At 43.6% G+C, this 16375-nt stretch overlaps 1 protein-coding gene across 1 annotated transcript; it reads left to right on the top strand.

Moving 5' to 3' along the window:
* The first annotated feature begins 239 nt into the window (after positions 1 to 239).
* FKBP10 (FKBP prolyl isomerase 10) lies at positions 240 to 15656 on the top strand. Its single transcript, XM_040438832.1, has 10 exons — positions 240 to 433; positions 6879 to 7024; positions 7143 to 7332; positions 7976 to 8121; positions 8844 to 9033; positions 9423 to 9568; positions 9739 to 9928; positions 12557 to 12699; positions 14076 to 14239; positions 14996 to 15656. Exons 1-10 carry the CDS (start codon positions 240 to 242, stop codon positions 15179 to 15181), a joined length of 1695 nt encoding a protein of 564 aa, XP_040294766.1. The 3' UTR covers positions 15182 to 15656.
* Positions 15657 to 16375: the final 719 nt, after the last annotated feature.

Below are 16375 nucleotides of genomic sequence, written 5' to 3'. Positions count from 1 at the left end.
TGTAAGTTTTTAGGACAGGGCATAGTAGAGAATTCTGCCTCCTCTCTTCTCTCTGGGAAGTTCAGTCTCCTCCCCCGGCTCAAATATCCCCAGCCAACTAAATATCCAGCCTGAAGCCCCGCTTTCCACGTTAACAAAAATTCCTTTATAACCAGAGACTTGGCAGTCAATGAAGGAACAGTAGAGAGAAGGCAGAGGCAGCAGTGACAGTCTGCAAGGCCAGAGAACCTCCAGCAAATATGATTTTCAATAGCCTTGTTTTGTGGCTACAGTTCCTAATCTTGTGCGTCTCTTCAGAATCTGGACCCTTGGAAGATGTTGTAATTGACCGCTACGACATTCCCAAGACATGTCCCAGGGAAGTTCAGATGGGAGACTTTGTAAGATACCATTACAACGGGACTCTTAAAGACGGAGTGAAGTTTGATGCCAGGTACAGTACTGAACCATCTTATATATATATATGCTTATAAAAACAGGAGGTCAGTGGTGATCCACATCTGGCAAGCCTTTGTGGTGACTTCAGAACCTTCATTAGATGTTTTAGTGGTGGAAGACCAATGATAATTTTATCAGAATAGGCAAAAGTAGTAGAACTACCCTTACTGTATTATAAAAGGCAGGATAATTCTCTCCGTAGGTATGTTTTATGTGAAGGAACAACATTAGACTCTGCTTTTGGGATTTGTGATGGAGGCGACCATTTCCTGCACACATTTCTCTACAAATATGTAAGCGTTAGAATAAGAAAGAGGTTAGAAGAATTTGTAGGGACTATAAAAGGGGTCAGCAAGCCCTGGCACTCCAGCCGTTGTGAAACTACAACTCCCAGCATGCTCCATCCACTTCTATGGGAGTTCTGAGAACAGCCAAGCAAGTGTGCATGCTGGGAGTTGTAGTTTCACCACACCTGGAGTGCAGAAGGTTTCTGATTCCTGAGTCTATAACATTTAAATGGATTGTCTATCTCTAGATATTGATGTAATATCTCTGTGCCATTCATTGTGGGGAAGGGGGGAGGGGACAGTTAGATCATTATGTTGAGCCCCAACACTCACTAGCATGAAGCAGAAGCAGTGGCAGGAAGGTGATAGCTATGCTGATTTTTTATTTTTTTTTGCGGGGGAGGGGGATCTTGAAAAAAAAAAAAGCCATGCAGAAGAACCAGCAGGACCTCAAGTGGCCTAGCCCACTCCTAGAACCACTGCCATGATTATTGGGGGTCAGAGCAGTTGGATATTGAAGGAATATCCTACCAATATGGCATTACTTACTATCTGTAATGAGACAACCATAGAGGTGACGTTCAGAGTGATGGACCTCATCTCTATAGTAACCAAACGTGATGGAAATCTGTTCTGCCGTGCTAAAAATGATTGTCCCTCATCTACATCTTTATCATGAGGGGTATATTTAAAGACCGTTTTGCAGGAGTCTGTGTTGCCATAATTTGTGCCAAATTGATCAAATGCCACATGATGATAAATTTGATGCATCCTCAAATCTAACAGCTGTCATGAGATTTTACTCCACTTGCTTTGCCACTCCTATACAACTGCAACAATTTTTCAGACTTTTTTCAAAGTCACACGTAGATACATTTGGTCTAAATCAGCCTGATAGGCTAACCACGCCGACTTTCCCTCCGACCTTTCAAAGGTGGAGTGAGTGGTGTAAAAACGCATTGCTTGTGCAAATAAGACCCTTTATAGGAACACCCATGAAGGACAATGCACAAATTCAGTTTTAGAAAGTTTGCATTGGAAACATCTTGGAATTATGAGATGCACATTTTGATACCAGATCGTTCTTATGGTCGGGGGAGAGATTGTCAGCTCATTTTGGACCTCTTATTTGCATGTTTGGATAGTTTCTAGTTCCTTATGGAGGAAGCTATATCCTGCAGCACACCACAGAGCTCTATATTTGAAGGTTGGAGTACTAGTAAATGTTTCATTGTCTTTGTTCCAGTTGTTGCACAGCACAGTGTACCGTTACTAGATGGCTGGGCCTAGCAGATGATGCCGCTGTGTAAATGGATTTAGGGAGGAGTGCCTGTGTGGTGGGTGGGATTCAGGCTTCTATTTGTAGACGTGGCTGAGCCAAGCATTGCCTGCAGCTGGCTGCCTGTAGATGTCCCCTTACATGAGCTATGGTGGTTTGTATGATGCTCCACGCAGCTACTGCGTATAATACCAATGAGCATTACCACCACAAATTAACAGTAATTAAATTTCTTGGATCATCTCCTGTCGAAAATTCTAGCACTACCGGCACAATTATTTAATTCCATCTTCCAGAATCCTAAGGCCTTAATCACACAGGCGTAAGATGGCTTTGTACAACCACCATAGAAGTCCCTCCTGCCCCTTCACATGCCACCAATTTCCAACAACCCTGCCATTTTCCATCAGATGCCAAATTATTATTCAACCATAGTTGCATGCATACTGCACCAATTGAATAAGCTTTTCCTCTCTAGAGTTGTATTCTCCTCCCCCCCCCCCCCCCCCGCCTCAAAATTAGGTAGTTTTGCCATTCAGAAAGCAAGGGAAGCTGGGTGACTTCTCAATTCAAGCCCATGTAGCTGCTATAGTACTCCTGAAGAGGGAAGCCATGTCTGCATCTCTTATTTTAATGGGTGGGATGTACAGCAGGGGTCCCTTCTCCATAGACCCTACAATGTTAACAGCAGTATCATGGATTCTACCAAGGATCCTGGAAAGGAGATGGGGGAAGGGGAGGGAGGGGGGGGGGGGGGGGGGGTGAGGGTCAATCAAGCATTAGGACCTCAAGCTAGGGTGTGGTAGTGTTAACAAGTCACGTTTATGTGTAGCTGCGTTGGTGACCAGTTTGGTTGTTAGCCATCTTTTGTGGATCGTGATATATCCATGAGAGAGATTTTAACAACCTGGCAAGAAATTACAACTTGATGAAGCTAATATGTAGATAAATTGTGCATATAGGGGGTCATTTCCAAACATATTTACGCCAGTTTTTGGCGTAAAAATAGTTGAACAACCCCTTTTTGTGATTTTTAAACATCCATCGTTCGGGCATTTTTACACTGTCCTTGCCACTTGAGAGTGATGAGTGCGTGGCGGGGGCCGGAACTTAGATTCCGGCAAATTTACAGGCATAAAGGACTACTCCAGTCAAGGGCAGGCGTAGTTTGTACTCCAAGCTGATGGACTGCCGGAGTTGCGCCTAATTTATGACGAGGTGGCCGCCATGTCATAAATTAGGCGAATCCTCTGGCAGCACAAGGGGGATTTTGCCTGGAGTGTAAAATAAGTGGTCATATATCCTTGACCTTTTTTAAAATGTAAGATTGTTCAGTCTACCCCTGCCTATAACCTAGAAATTGTAGGCATCCAAGATCCTATGATGTAATCAATCTTAAAGAATATGTACAATTAAAAGTATGCAACTATCTCCAAACTTTTGAATCCTCATTTGCGGATCATATAAGCCACCCCCTCGACCCACCCAGGAACACTCGCATACCAAATGGAAGAGTAGTACTAAACCATGTTCCTGATGGATGTCTAAAACCACCCTTTCTTTAGAACCCCACCTGGTCATTCATACTTGTTTCATATTGATATTACACTAGGACCTACACTTCACCAAGAATGTCTTGGAATGACTGAGGAGTGGTGAACGTGTAAAAACCTGATTCTTTCATACACAGTCTCATCATCGGAACATGTCCAGAACTGTACAGCCTACAAGTAATGATTTCATTATCATTAGAGAACTTCTGCCAGAGGGGGAATGCAGTCTGATAACCTCTTCTCTGACCTCCAGCCACAAGTATCCCCAAGCAGAAATCTAAAATGAGGCGGAAGGATTGGGGGCAGTATGAGTCAATGTAAATGATGGGTCAATGCAGGTCTCTACAAGAGAGCTAATGTGGTGAGGGCCATAGTTTATATGGCAAGGAATAAAGTCAATAAAGTTGACCATAGTCAAAAAATTGTACAGGAAGGGGGAGGGGATAAGCAATAATGAGCATCTACTGTGAATAGTGGATTGTGTGTTATCTATACATTGGTGTTATCAGTTTTACTTTATTCCTATCTGTGACGATAATGACATGACTCCTGAAAAGCGGTCTGTACAGAACAGGATGTATCAGTGGTTCTTGTGAAAACTAAAGGCCTTTTTTTATATATAGAAAGTGTCCTAAAAAATACCCAAAAAATTACATTCATAAAAACGTAGGTAATTTTCTGCTGACAGATTCCCACAATCCACGGTAATCTGCATGACTGTAACCTGGGGTACCATAAAGTTACATAGTCCTGATATATCTCGCCTGGTCTAGATGCCATCCACAAAATTTAGAAACCAGCCAAATACCTCGTAGGTTTGTGCCCACAAAGCATGTTTAAGGGCACTTTCACACTTGCGTTAGAGGAATCGGCTGCAGTTCCGGCAACGGTATTTGAATGCATTTGTAAGACGGATCCGGAAATCCGTGCGCAAACAGATCCCATTTGTTTCCAGATCCGGATGCGGATCCGTCTGACAAATGCATTAAAATACCGGATCCGTCTCTCCGGTGTCATCTGGAAAAACGGATCCGGTATTTATTTTTTTCATATTTTTAAAGATCTGCGCATGCGCAGACCGGGAAACCAGATCTGGTTTTCCAGAACACTTGGTACCGGATACGGCATTAATACATTTCAATGGAAATTAATGCCGGATCTGGAATCAGGCAAGTGTTCCGGAATTTTGGCCAGAGAAAATACCGCAGCATGCTGCAGTATTTTCTCCGGTCAAATACCGTAAAAGGGACGGAACTGAAGACATCCTGATGCATACTGAACGGATTGCTCTCCATTCAGAATGCATTGGGATAAAACAGTTTTTTTTTTCCGGTATTGAGCCCCTAGGACGGAATTCAATACCGGAAAACTTTAAAGCTAGTGTGAAAGTACCCTAAAGGGGTTGTCTCACTTCAGTAAGGGTCCATTCACACGTCAGTGTGTGTTTTGCGGATCCACGGATCCGCAAAACACTGACATCGGCGATGTGCGTTCCTCATTTTGCGGACCGCACATCGCTGGCACTTAATAGAAAATGCCTATTCTTGTCCGCAATTGCGGACAAGAATAGGACATGTTCTATTTTTTTCGGGATCGGAATTGTGGACCCGAGAGTGCGGATCCAGGCAGCACATCGTGCTGCCCCATAGAAATGAATGGGTCCGCAATTATTTTACGGAACGAAATTGCGGACGTGTAAATGGACCGTAAGTGGTATTTATCATGTAGAGATAGTTAATACAAGACACTTACTAATGTATTGTTATTATCCATATTGCTTCCTTTGCTGGCTGGATGAATTTTTCCATCACATTATACACTGCTCGTTTCCATGGTTACGACCACCATGCAGTCCATCAGTGGTGGTCGTGCTTGCACACTATAGGAAAAAGAGTCAGCCTCTCTGGTGGCTGGGACCATGGGAGTGCACATAGGCCAGTGCTTTTTCCTATATTGTGCAAGCCCGGCCACCACTGATGGATTGCAGGGTGGTCTGTAACCATGGAAACGAGCAGTGTATAATGTGATGGAAAAATGAATCCAGCCAGCAAAGGAAGCAATATGGACAATCACAATACATTAGTAAGTGCCTTGTATTAACTTTCTCTACATGATAAATGCCACTTACTGAAGTGAGACAATCCCTTTAAAGAGGACCTTTCACTTGTAAAAACATTGTGAACTAAGTATGCTGACATATAGAGCGGCGCCCGGGGATCTCACTGCACTTACTATTATCCCCGGGCGCCGCTCCGTTCTCCCGTTATGCCCTCCGGTACCTTTGCTCCGTAAGTTATAGTAGGCGGTGTCTTCCCTTGTCCTGTGGGCGTCTCCTTCTCCTAGGTTGCAGCGCTGGCCAATCACAGCGTACAGCTCACAGCCTGGGATTTTTTTTTCTCCCAGGCTGTGAGCTGTGCGCTGCGGTTGGCCAGCGCTACAGCCTAGGAGAAGGAGACGCCCACAGGACAAGGGCAGACACCGCCTACTATAACTTACAGAGCAAAGGTACCGGAGGGCATAACGGGAGAACGGAGCGGCGCCCGGGGATAATAGTAAGTGCAGTGAGATCCCCGGGCGCCGCTCTATATGTCAGCATACTTAGTTCACATTGTTTTTACAAGTGAAAGGTCCTCTTTAAGGAGCAGTTGCTGTAAATTAGAGATCCATGGTAGTCACAGCAGTGCCCTGCTAGTAGTAGAAAAGCAATTGTACCTACCACTTTCCCAGTAGTCACTCCAGGGCCGCTCGTCCTACCTCAGTAGACAGTCACAGCAGTGCTCTTCTCTTTGTACTCATACCTCATGTGCCCAGTGTTAACAAGAAGCTACATACAGCAATATATTGATGGCTGCTTTGTGTAGCTTTGTACATTGGCACCTACTACCAGAAACCGATGCAGGGGCAGCACACATCGCTGACTTTCTATGACTTTTCATGTTTTCTCTTCCCGGCTGCGGTGTGATCACTTTTACAGGGACAGATGGTGCTAAATCAGTTGGTTGCCACAGAGCTATCTGTCTGTCAAAACTTGAAAATGTTGAAGGAGAGAAACCCATTGGTTGCTGTCTGGCTATGTAGTCTGGGCTGCCCCCTCTGAGCCTGTTACATGGAAATAGAGGGGCGGTCCAGACTACACAAACTACATAACCAGAAAACAACTAATGGATTTCCTCCCTTTATCTTCTTCTAGATAAACCAATTAAAAAAATGAATATGTATTACAAGTGTATTTCTTTTCACTTTCACCAGCTGTTTATGACCTTTTTAAAGTGAACCTGCCCTTTAAACACATTCTTTATTGTCTCTTTACACTTTTTGCAGTTATGACAGAGGAAATGCAGTAGCGGGATTTGTGGGAATAGGTCGCCTGATCACTGGTTTGGACAGAGGGATTCTGGGTATGTGCGTGAACGAGATACGGAAGCTGATTGTACCTCCACATCTGGGATATGGAAGCATAGGAGTTCGTAAGTGACACTGATGTTCTCTAGTATGCCGCTGTGTGATTGTGCTGACCACTACTCTGATATGACGCAGGAGTAAACCGGATCTAGGTTTCCTAACTCGTTATTTGATCTTTCTCAGCCGGGATGATCCCTGCCGATGCTACTCTCTACTTTGACATCATCCTGGTGGACGTGTGGAATAAGAAAGATGAGGTGCAGATCATAACTCTAGAAAAGCCCAGCCAATGTAACAGAACCGTACAGAATTCAGACTTTGTGAGATACCATTATAATGGTACGCTTTTGGATGGGACATATTTTGACTCAAGGTAACAATCTGCTTTAGAGCATTCATTAATTTTTTTAAAGTCCATCAGTGTACACAGTTTTTATATCTGAAGATGTTATAGGGTATAGTTTATGGCTTGTTAGACCATTCTGGAAGTTCTAGTCTCCTAAAAGCTGAAGAACCACAACATGGAGGCAACCAGTATGGACTAAAGATGAGGTTATAGACAGAGCTGACGACCTTTATAGAGAAAGGCCTATTTCTAGCCTAGCCCAAGTCATATTCACAAGGGTTTGTGAAGCTGAGACTTATAGTGCTTTTTATAAGTTCTGTATTTAGAATGAAGAACTGATTTAGGTCTCATTGTGCTTGGAGAACTGATATGAAGGGCAAAAGTTTTTGGGGCACAAGCATGCATACAACAAGTAAACAAGGAATTATATTTGCCTGTGGTGGCATCACAGGGAATTGAATATTAACTGCTTGGTCCCACCACAGATCAAGAGGTGTCCACCCCCGATCAGGTTAATATCACTGGACCTTTTTAACAAAAATGTATTGTCTAATGAATTGTAAATTCGGTCTTTAATGCACTTGCATTTATTATCATATAAATTGAGTTTTGACTATGCATCTGGAAATTGTTCATGTTGTAAAGCAATATATCTGAACTTTCCCTACAGCTATAGTCGTTCAAGCTCATATGATACCTATGTGGGGTCAGGGTGGCTAATTAAAGGCATGGATCAAGGTCTATTAGGCATGTGTGCTGGAGAGTGGAGGAAGATTATTGTGCCACCATTTTTAGCCTATGGAGAAAAGGGATATGGTAAGTATTGTGAATAGTCTCACTAATTTCCATAAGGACAATGTCCACCCGTTTATCTTAACAGATTCAGAATTCTGTACTGATTAATTTCTTAATATATACGTATAGGGGACATCTCCAAATTCCTGTCATAGCCATAAATGTAACACAACATGCTGACTGCAGCCACTATAAGAGGGAGCTTAGCTGTTCACTGCTTAATGTTAAAGGGGTATTCCTATCTCTGCCATTTGTGGCTGAGAATGGAATATTTGTCTTATACAGTAGCAAGGGTGTCCAAAGCCAAACGGACTGTGCTTTGCCGTTTCAGTTGCTCCTCTTCACCTTTACAAAAACAGTGTAGCACAGGCCATTTAGCTGTATCCGTAACTCTGGCCACTCCTGCTGCCGCATATTACAGGTATTCCGATCAAAGTCATGAATGGCTGAGATGGGAATGAACCCTTAATACATTGGACTCAATGATAAGATGGTATGCAGGAAGCACTCATGCTTTCTCTAGTGGTGCCTGTAGGCCACTAGTATGTTATCTCCTAAATCTATGGCTATGTAGGGGATGTGAAGCTCTGTATCAGGAAGACAATGCTATAAGGCTACATTAAGAAATTAGACAACATCCATGTTACAAAGGAGAACACCGGGGTTAATCCCTTTAATAATATATTAGAGAGTGCCTTCTAATGAAATACTTCCATATGTAACTTGTTTGTCCTTCTCTATAGGAACAATCATCCCTCCACAATCTTCTCTGGTGTTCCACGTTTTTCTGATAGACTTTCACAACCCCAAAGATGGGATTACAGTGCAGGACCAAGTCATCCCCCAAAACTGCAAGCGCAGGGCTGTTACAGGAGACTATGTCCGTTATCACTACAATGGCACCCTCATGGATGGAGTGTTGTTCGATTCCAGGTCAGTAAGTTGCCTATAATAAACTGTTCTTCCTCAGGATGCTCCTCATATATTACCAAAACTGCAATGGTTGTCTTGGATGACTTACTTTCAGCACTGAAGACCATGCAAGCTACCTTCTTGAATGCACACCAAGTGCATTAACGTAACGAAACAGCTTTCTGCAGAATACCATGTATAGCACACATGTACCCCTATGGTCTGTGGGTTTAAATGGATTCCAGTTCCGTTCTACCTATATTGAGCTCCAGTAACAAGGGAGGCTTGCTGATGAGAAGACCTCAGTAGACTGTTGGCTCTCTGATGTTCCCCCAATAACCACCAAGAGATGTGTAAGATTATTTAAATTATTATTAATCTTAACATATGTCTTATGACCTTCTCTGCAGCTACTCCAGAAATAACACATACAACACATATATTGGAATGTCTTACATTATTCCGGGTATGGATGCTGGTCTTCAAGGCGTTTGTATAGGAGAAAAGAGAAGAATCATTATCCCACCTCATCTTGGGTATGGAGAAAAAGGAGCAGGTAAGTGCCTCTAACCAGGACCCAATGAACACTTCTACTAAATAAATGCCTAAAACCCCAGGCATTGCTTTACGTGCAGCACAGTACATTGAGCACTATTTTTCAGACCACCAATCATTTGACAGCTGTATATCATTTCGAATTATATGAACTTTATTTACCACAAATAGGAAACAGTATTCCTGGATCTGCTGTATTGATCTTTGATGTTCATGTGATTGACTTCCACAATCCCAAAGACTCAGTTGATATAGAGGTGACGTACAAGCCAGAAGTGTGTAATGTTACCTCTAAGAAGGGCGAATTCATCCTGTATCACTACAACTGTTCCCTCTTGGATGGAACCCTGCTCTTCTCATCGTAAGTATCTTTATCCACATAGTTGTACATGAAAGTTATCATTGTGGTCTTGAACATCCTGCTTTAAAGGGGTTGTCCCACAAATTATTTTCTACAGTTTTCAAACCAGCACCCGGATCTGAATACTTTTGTAATTGTGTATAATTAAAAATGTAGCTTAGCCACAGAGTTCTTCAATAAAATCTATCTGTATAGCGCCACCTGCTGTTTTATTTTCTTATTTCTTTGCCCAGCTCACTGAGATGGCTGCACATGCTCAGTTTCATCCTTTAACTGCCTCCTGAGTTGTGTGTAGAGGCAAGTGTTAGATTTAAACATATATATGCCTGCCTACTTATATATGCATATATATTAACAGTGTGAGCCCAGTACATGGGCCTATCGAGGTTGGGGGGGTCGTGTGTGTGTGTATATATGTGTTTACACACACACACACACACACACACACACACACACACACACACAGAGAGAGAGAGAGATGTATGTATGTCCCTTTGTCAGCATGCAGGTCTAATATATATATAATGTGTGTGTGTGTGTGTGGGCTTATAGCTGCCCATTTGTGCCCCAAGCATCTATATAGATATATATGGTTAAATGTGGCCAGTAATGTCCCCCAGTCACTGCCCCCCCCCCCCCCCCCCTCCTGCATTCCTGGAGGTGGAGATGGCACCAGATGGCCAGACAATTATGTCCAGTCTCTGGTGACTTCAAAAGGCAAGGGATCAATAGATTCCGCTGCCTTTTGTTAAACATCCCCAGCAGGGCTGGAGATGGTTAACATAACAGAGATAGGGGAGTTCCCCTCCCTCTGTTTGTTGCATATCCCTGGGGCGGTAATTACAGCACCTGGGATATGCAGGCGCTTCACAGGCGGGAGGATGAAAGAGATCCCCGCCTGGAAGTGGTCCTTAGATGCGCATGCAGGGATGCGCAGGCTGGTGTGGTGACGTCATTTCACCGCGCCAGCCCACGTGTCCTTTTCAGCAGGCGTGCATGCGCACTCCTGCAGCGTGAGAGGACGGGAGCGAGCGCCGCAGGGTTTAAATACCCCGGCGGCACTGCGCTCCAATTGAGTGAATCCCAACCCACCTCCCAGAAGAACCCCAGAAGAGCGCAGACAGTGCTCAGACAAGACCTGCTCCCCCCTCCAGGAAGAAAGCGCAGTCGGCGCTGCGCTGGGAGACAGAATAGCTAAGGAGGCAGCCAGCGCTCAGGAGTAGGAGGGAGGCAGAGGACCCCGCCATCCCCAGACAGGAGGGGGGGAGGGGGTGGGGGAAGAAGGAAAGAGCAGGCAGCCCCTGAACCCTGGAATGGCTAAGTATCGCTTTCCCTGCCCTGCCTCCTCCTTAAAGGGAACCTGTCACCAGGATTTTGTGTATAGAGCTGAGGACATGGGTTGATAGATCGCCGCTAGCACATCCGCAATACCCAGTCCCCATAGCTCTGTGTGCTTTTATTGTGTAAAAAATTAACCTGAGATGAGTCCTGTCCCTGAGATGAGTCCAGCGTGAAGGAGCCCAGCACCGCCCCGCATCCTCAGAATCTCATCCTTGCTCCCTGACGTCAGAAAGCTAGAGCGCCGTAATCTCGTGATGCGCAAGCTAGCACATGCACAGTTCGTTCCCTGAGGCTGATGCCAGCACAGGGAAGGAACACTATGACGACACTGCGCATTCGCTAGCTCGCGCATTGCAAGATTACGGCGCTCTAGCTTTCTGACGTCGGGGAGCAAGGAGGAGATTCTAAGGATGCGGGGCGGTGCTGGACTCATCTCAGGGACAGGACTAATCTCAGGGACAGGACTAATCTCAGGTTAATTTGCATATGTATCAAATGCCCTGTACCCCAGCATAACCCCTGATCTCACTGCCCAGCAGCCCCTGCAATAATTCCCCTCAACCCTTTCCTACCCCTGCTGCCTGTCACCAAACACCCCTAGTGCAATAACCCCTGCTGTACCCCGGTACTGCATCTGTGTTAACCCTTGCAGTGCCACCATGAACCCTTGCAGTGTGCATTGCTGGTATTGGTGTTAACCCTTGCAGTGTGCATTGCTGGTATTGGTGTTAACCCTTGCAGTGTGCATTGCTGGTATTGATAGGGACAGCGTATAGAGTCAGGTGGGTGGGTTGCTGCTAAATATATGTGTGCATGTAAGTGTATTATTTAGGTACATTTGGGGTGGAATTGGAACTGTGTATTGTGTAATTTGCTAGTGTAGTGTTGTATTGCTGTACTGTGGTGTGTGCATATATATATTTATAACCATTGATCTATATAAATATATATAACTTCACCTCTGAGGACAGTCAAAAAAATGTTGATGTAAGCCAAAGGGGCAAATTTCTCAGCCAAGACCTTCTTCCTCTTCATCACTGCGATTGGTTGGGATCTCAGGACCTAGACACGACATCCACCAATATCATTTTCTGACATGTTTCTGTGACCTGTTTACATACACTGTGGGTACTCTTTGAAACTGAAAACCAATAACGCAGCCTAAATAATGTTCTCTTAAGAAACAGAGTGTTAGTGTACAAAGCACATGTTTAGGTCTCATCATAGCCCCCTCTGTTGTGAACTAAGGCTAATGGAAAAGTTAAATCTTATTCAATTGTCTTTCAGAAACAACTATGAAAATCCACAGCAGATCTCCCTTGGCATGAACAAAGTCATTGATGGTCTTGATATCGGTCTAACAGGAATGTGTGTAGGAGAGAGGAGGACGGTCATTGTGCCTCCCCACTTGGCACATGGAGAAAGCGGAGGTGAATATTCTCTGAAATATTTAATACCTCTTGAAACAGGCTGAGGAGGTGGGAAATTGATGGGTGCCCCACTGAGATTGTCCCTCACACAACACATATCTATATCTGGTCTAAAGCTAGTTAGATGGTGCACTGTGGTCTGATCATTCAGCATGATAATCAACAGAGCAGTGGCCAAGTGGCTAGTTGGACAAACATAGGCAATGCATCTCACTGAAGAACATGATGTGGGCAGGGCAGCAACTCAACATACATGGCAAGAAGATTTTACAAAACTTGACCTGTTGAAATTAGATTTAGATTTGAATCTCATCATTGTATTGTAAATCACAAAGGCTTCCATGCATATCCTTACACCTAATCCTATTTTATAGGACAGTCACAATCATATTGCCCATTTAGTCCTTGGATGCTTCGGTTGACACTTTCAACACAGTTGGAAGGAGTCACCACATCCATATTAGTCCTTACTGTGCCACTTTGTTTTGCTGACCTGTCACAAAGATGGGCAGAAACGTGCAATAACTTTATTTGGAACCAACAACCTGTTGGCTATCCGAACAGAATGACTAGTGTCCGAACAGGTCTATGAAGGAATAAGTGCTCTACTTGTAAGCTGGTCAAAGACCAGTTCTTCTGATGACAACATACGGTTTCCTGGCTTATTACTCAAAATCTTAAAACCAGATGTTTCCAGCTCCAGTTTGCTGACTTCTAAGACAGTGTGTTTTACCAGAGACAGCGAAACAAGTCTTGTTGAACAGGATATTGTTACTTGTGGTTAATTACATAGTGAGGGAAGATGGGCACCATGTAGAATGCCCTGCTGGCCAAACAGTTTGAGATGTTTCAGGAACATTTCTCCTCCTTTGCATACATGACAACACATCCTGCTGGTCCATGGTGTTAGAAGTTCCAATGTCTGAGCAGTAAATTGGCAAATATGTAGATAATTCTGCCCTTCCCTTTGGTTACGAGTATAGCTCTCCAAATTTGTACTTGGTTTACTCAAGTAATTTCAGGCAATGTTGCGCCAGAAAAAAAAAAAAGTCTGGCTCCATCTCCCAAGAGCATGTTGTGACCAAGATTCGCGATACTGATTTACGCTAATGCCTGCCATTGGGTGGTTCTTGAGTTACCCCTATGCACAGATTGGTGAGCTAATTACAAGGGATTTACACAATTACTCAAGTTGTCATGTAAATGAATTCTATATGGAATATGATGTGGATAGACCTTGCCTTTACAGGCAAGCCTAATACATCGGGGTTAAGCACCAATGACTGAGAAAAGAAAGAATCTTTATCTGTCCCCTGTTGAAGCACATAACATGGTCTCTCGACTTGCTGATTGAAACCTTTGTTTTGTTACCGTAGCTCGTGGAGTACCTGCAAGTGCGGTGATAAAATTCGACATAGAGCTGCTCCATAGAGAAGAAGGCGTCCCAGATGGGTATCTGTTTATCTGGCTTGGAGATACTCCTGAGAATCTATTTGAAGCAATGGACTTAGATAAAAATGGAGAGGTTCCGCTGGAGGAGGTGAGTTAATGTCACTTCTCTTTATAGTTCGCCTCTTGCTGGGGCCCTGATGTGTCACCTGGTAACTTATCATATCTAGCCATAAAGTAGGCTGAACATAGTTGGGTGCTGCTCCTTAACGACAGTTTAGTTCTAATGAACAGTTTCAGTAGGAAACTGCCGCTTCCTACTGCATTTTGCATTTCCCTTTAATCCCTTAGGACCGGCCTATTTTGGGCCTTTGGAATGAAGTAATTTTTTTCATTTTTCCATCAGTGCAGCTGTAGGTGTGTACGTATAAAGTTTTGATTACTTTATGAACAAAAAAACAGCCTTTCAGTTCAATGACTCAATAATGTTATAGTACAGACCGTTACAGATGCAGCAATACCACTACTGTAAAGTTTTTTTTCTTGTTGTTTTTCTAAACATAATAAAGCCTCTTTTTGTTAAAATTGATACTTTGGGACTATTTTTTTTAGTCCCACAAGAGGATTTGTATATATTTATATAGTGAATTGTATTATATCTGCCTGTCAGCCTCTGGCAGGGCCTAATAGGCTTCCGTACTTTGCAGACGTGGAGGACATTATTAGACCTCTTTTTGTCATAGCAGCTATTGGTATCCAACTATCGCCCTGGGCTGGAATCTGAGTGAGAAACCACAGATAACTGTTGGGGCAAAATTGGTTCTTGGTTTCCCTTCCATGTGATTGAAAAAATAGATCTGTAATTACGCAGAATAAACCATTTAGTCTAATCATTTTATATTTCCAGTTTTCCACATTCCTGAAAGCTCAGGTGGAAGAAGGAAAAGGCCGGTTCCTTCCTGGTGTAGACCGTGAAAATTCCATCTCTGAAATGTTTGTCAATCAGGACCGAAACAAGGATGAGAAAATCACTGCGGATGAACTGAAACTGAAGACTGAAGAGGAAGCAGAGAATGTTCATGAAGAATTATAGGAGGCACGGTGCTTAAAAGTCAGGGGAGAGGACAGTCCTACCATCCCCATCTGGGTCCTTTGTGCACTGCAAGCATGCTGGTATAGACTGCAACTTTTTGGAACCCTATTCCAGCCAGGGGCGACTGTGACCCGTTGCAGATCATGGGGGTAACAGGCTCTTCTAGTGCGTTATTAGACACCTCTGCACAATACAATCCACAACTGTGGTTATTGTCCTGATCTCAAGGACGGATCAGATGGGGAAGAGACTCCATGTAATTGCTAAGGCAGCAGACTGTATGTATTATTAGGTTTTTTGTTTTCTATTGCATTTTTCATATTTCAAAGAATTCCTGAATCCCATTGATATAGTGGTTCAGCCCCCAAACCACATCTACAACACCCCAGTGTTACCCTTTACAACAGGACATAAATTGTATTTTTGCAATGAAATTTTTGACTATTAAAACCAGTGGTTGAATTTTACAATAAAATTGACCCTTCTTTTTTCTTTATTACGGTCAGCATTTGACTACCATGCTGTTACAAGAGACACAGACAGGGCAAAGATAGTAATCAGTTTTATTAAAAGCAATGCATTTTGGACAACAAGATAGGGGTTAGAGGTCCAATATGTACAGAGATGTTAGAATGTGACTGTACCTACACCCTAACACTTTACATGGGACATATAGTTGATAGACTTTAAAACCAGATAACAAAGGATTATCCTACTGTGGGGGATGGGAAATTGGTCTATGCCTCAATTTAAAGAGATGGATGGACAGGATGAATCGTGGGAGCTATGATATGAACAGCTGGTGAAAGGGTCTCAGTATAAGGCTAGTCATACATGGTGGCTTTTGGATGCTAGTGCTGGTTGATGGTCCCCTTCCACCAGCATGGAGAACCTAACTAAAAACAAGAAGTGGAAAAGTAGGAAATTTTGAGATAAGTTTTCCTATGATGGAATCCGCTTCTATACAAGGACGTAACACTGACCAAAAATCTATTGAAGGGGTATTCCCATCTGAGACAATGGAAGTATATCGCTAGGATATGTCCCCATTGTCTGATAAGTGCGGGTCCCAGCGGTGGGACCCACACCTATACCAAGAACGGAGCGGGGAAAGTGGTTGCTGGAGGACCCCGGCCACCACCAAGCGGTCTCCCTATAGAAGTGAATGAGAGCGCACAACGCTTGAGTGGCCAC

The sequence above is a fragment of the Bufo bufo genome, chromosome 6 (assembly GCF_905171765.1).
Source record: "Bufo bufo chromosome 6, aBufBuf1.1, whole genome shotgun sequence".
Taxonomy (NCBI): domain Eukaryota; kingdom Metazoa; phylum Chordata; class Amphibia; order Anura; family Bufonidae; genus Bufo; species Bufo bufo.
Note: the sequence above shows the minus strand (reverse complement) of the source record. Positions and strands in the feature narration are given on the sequence as shown.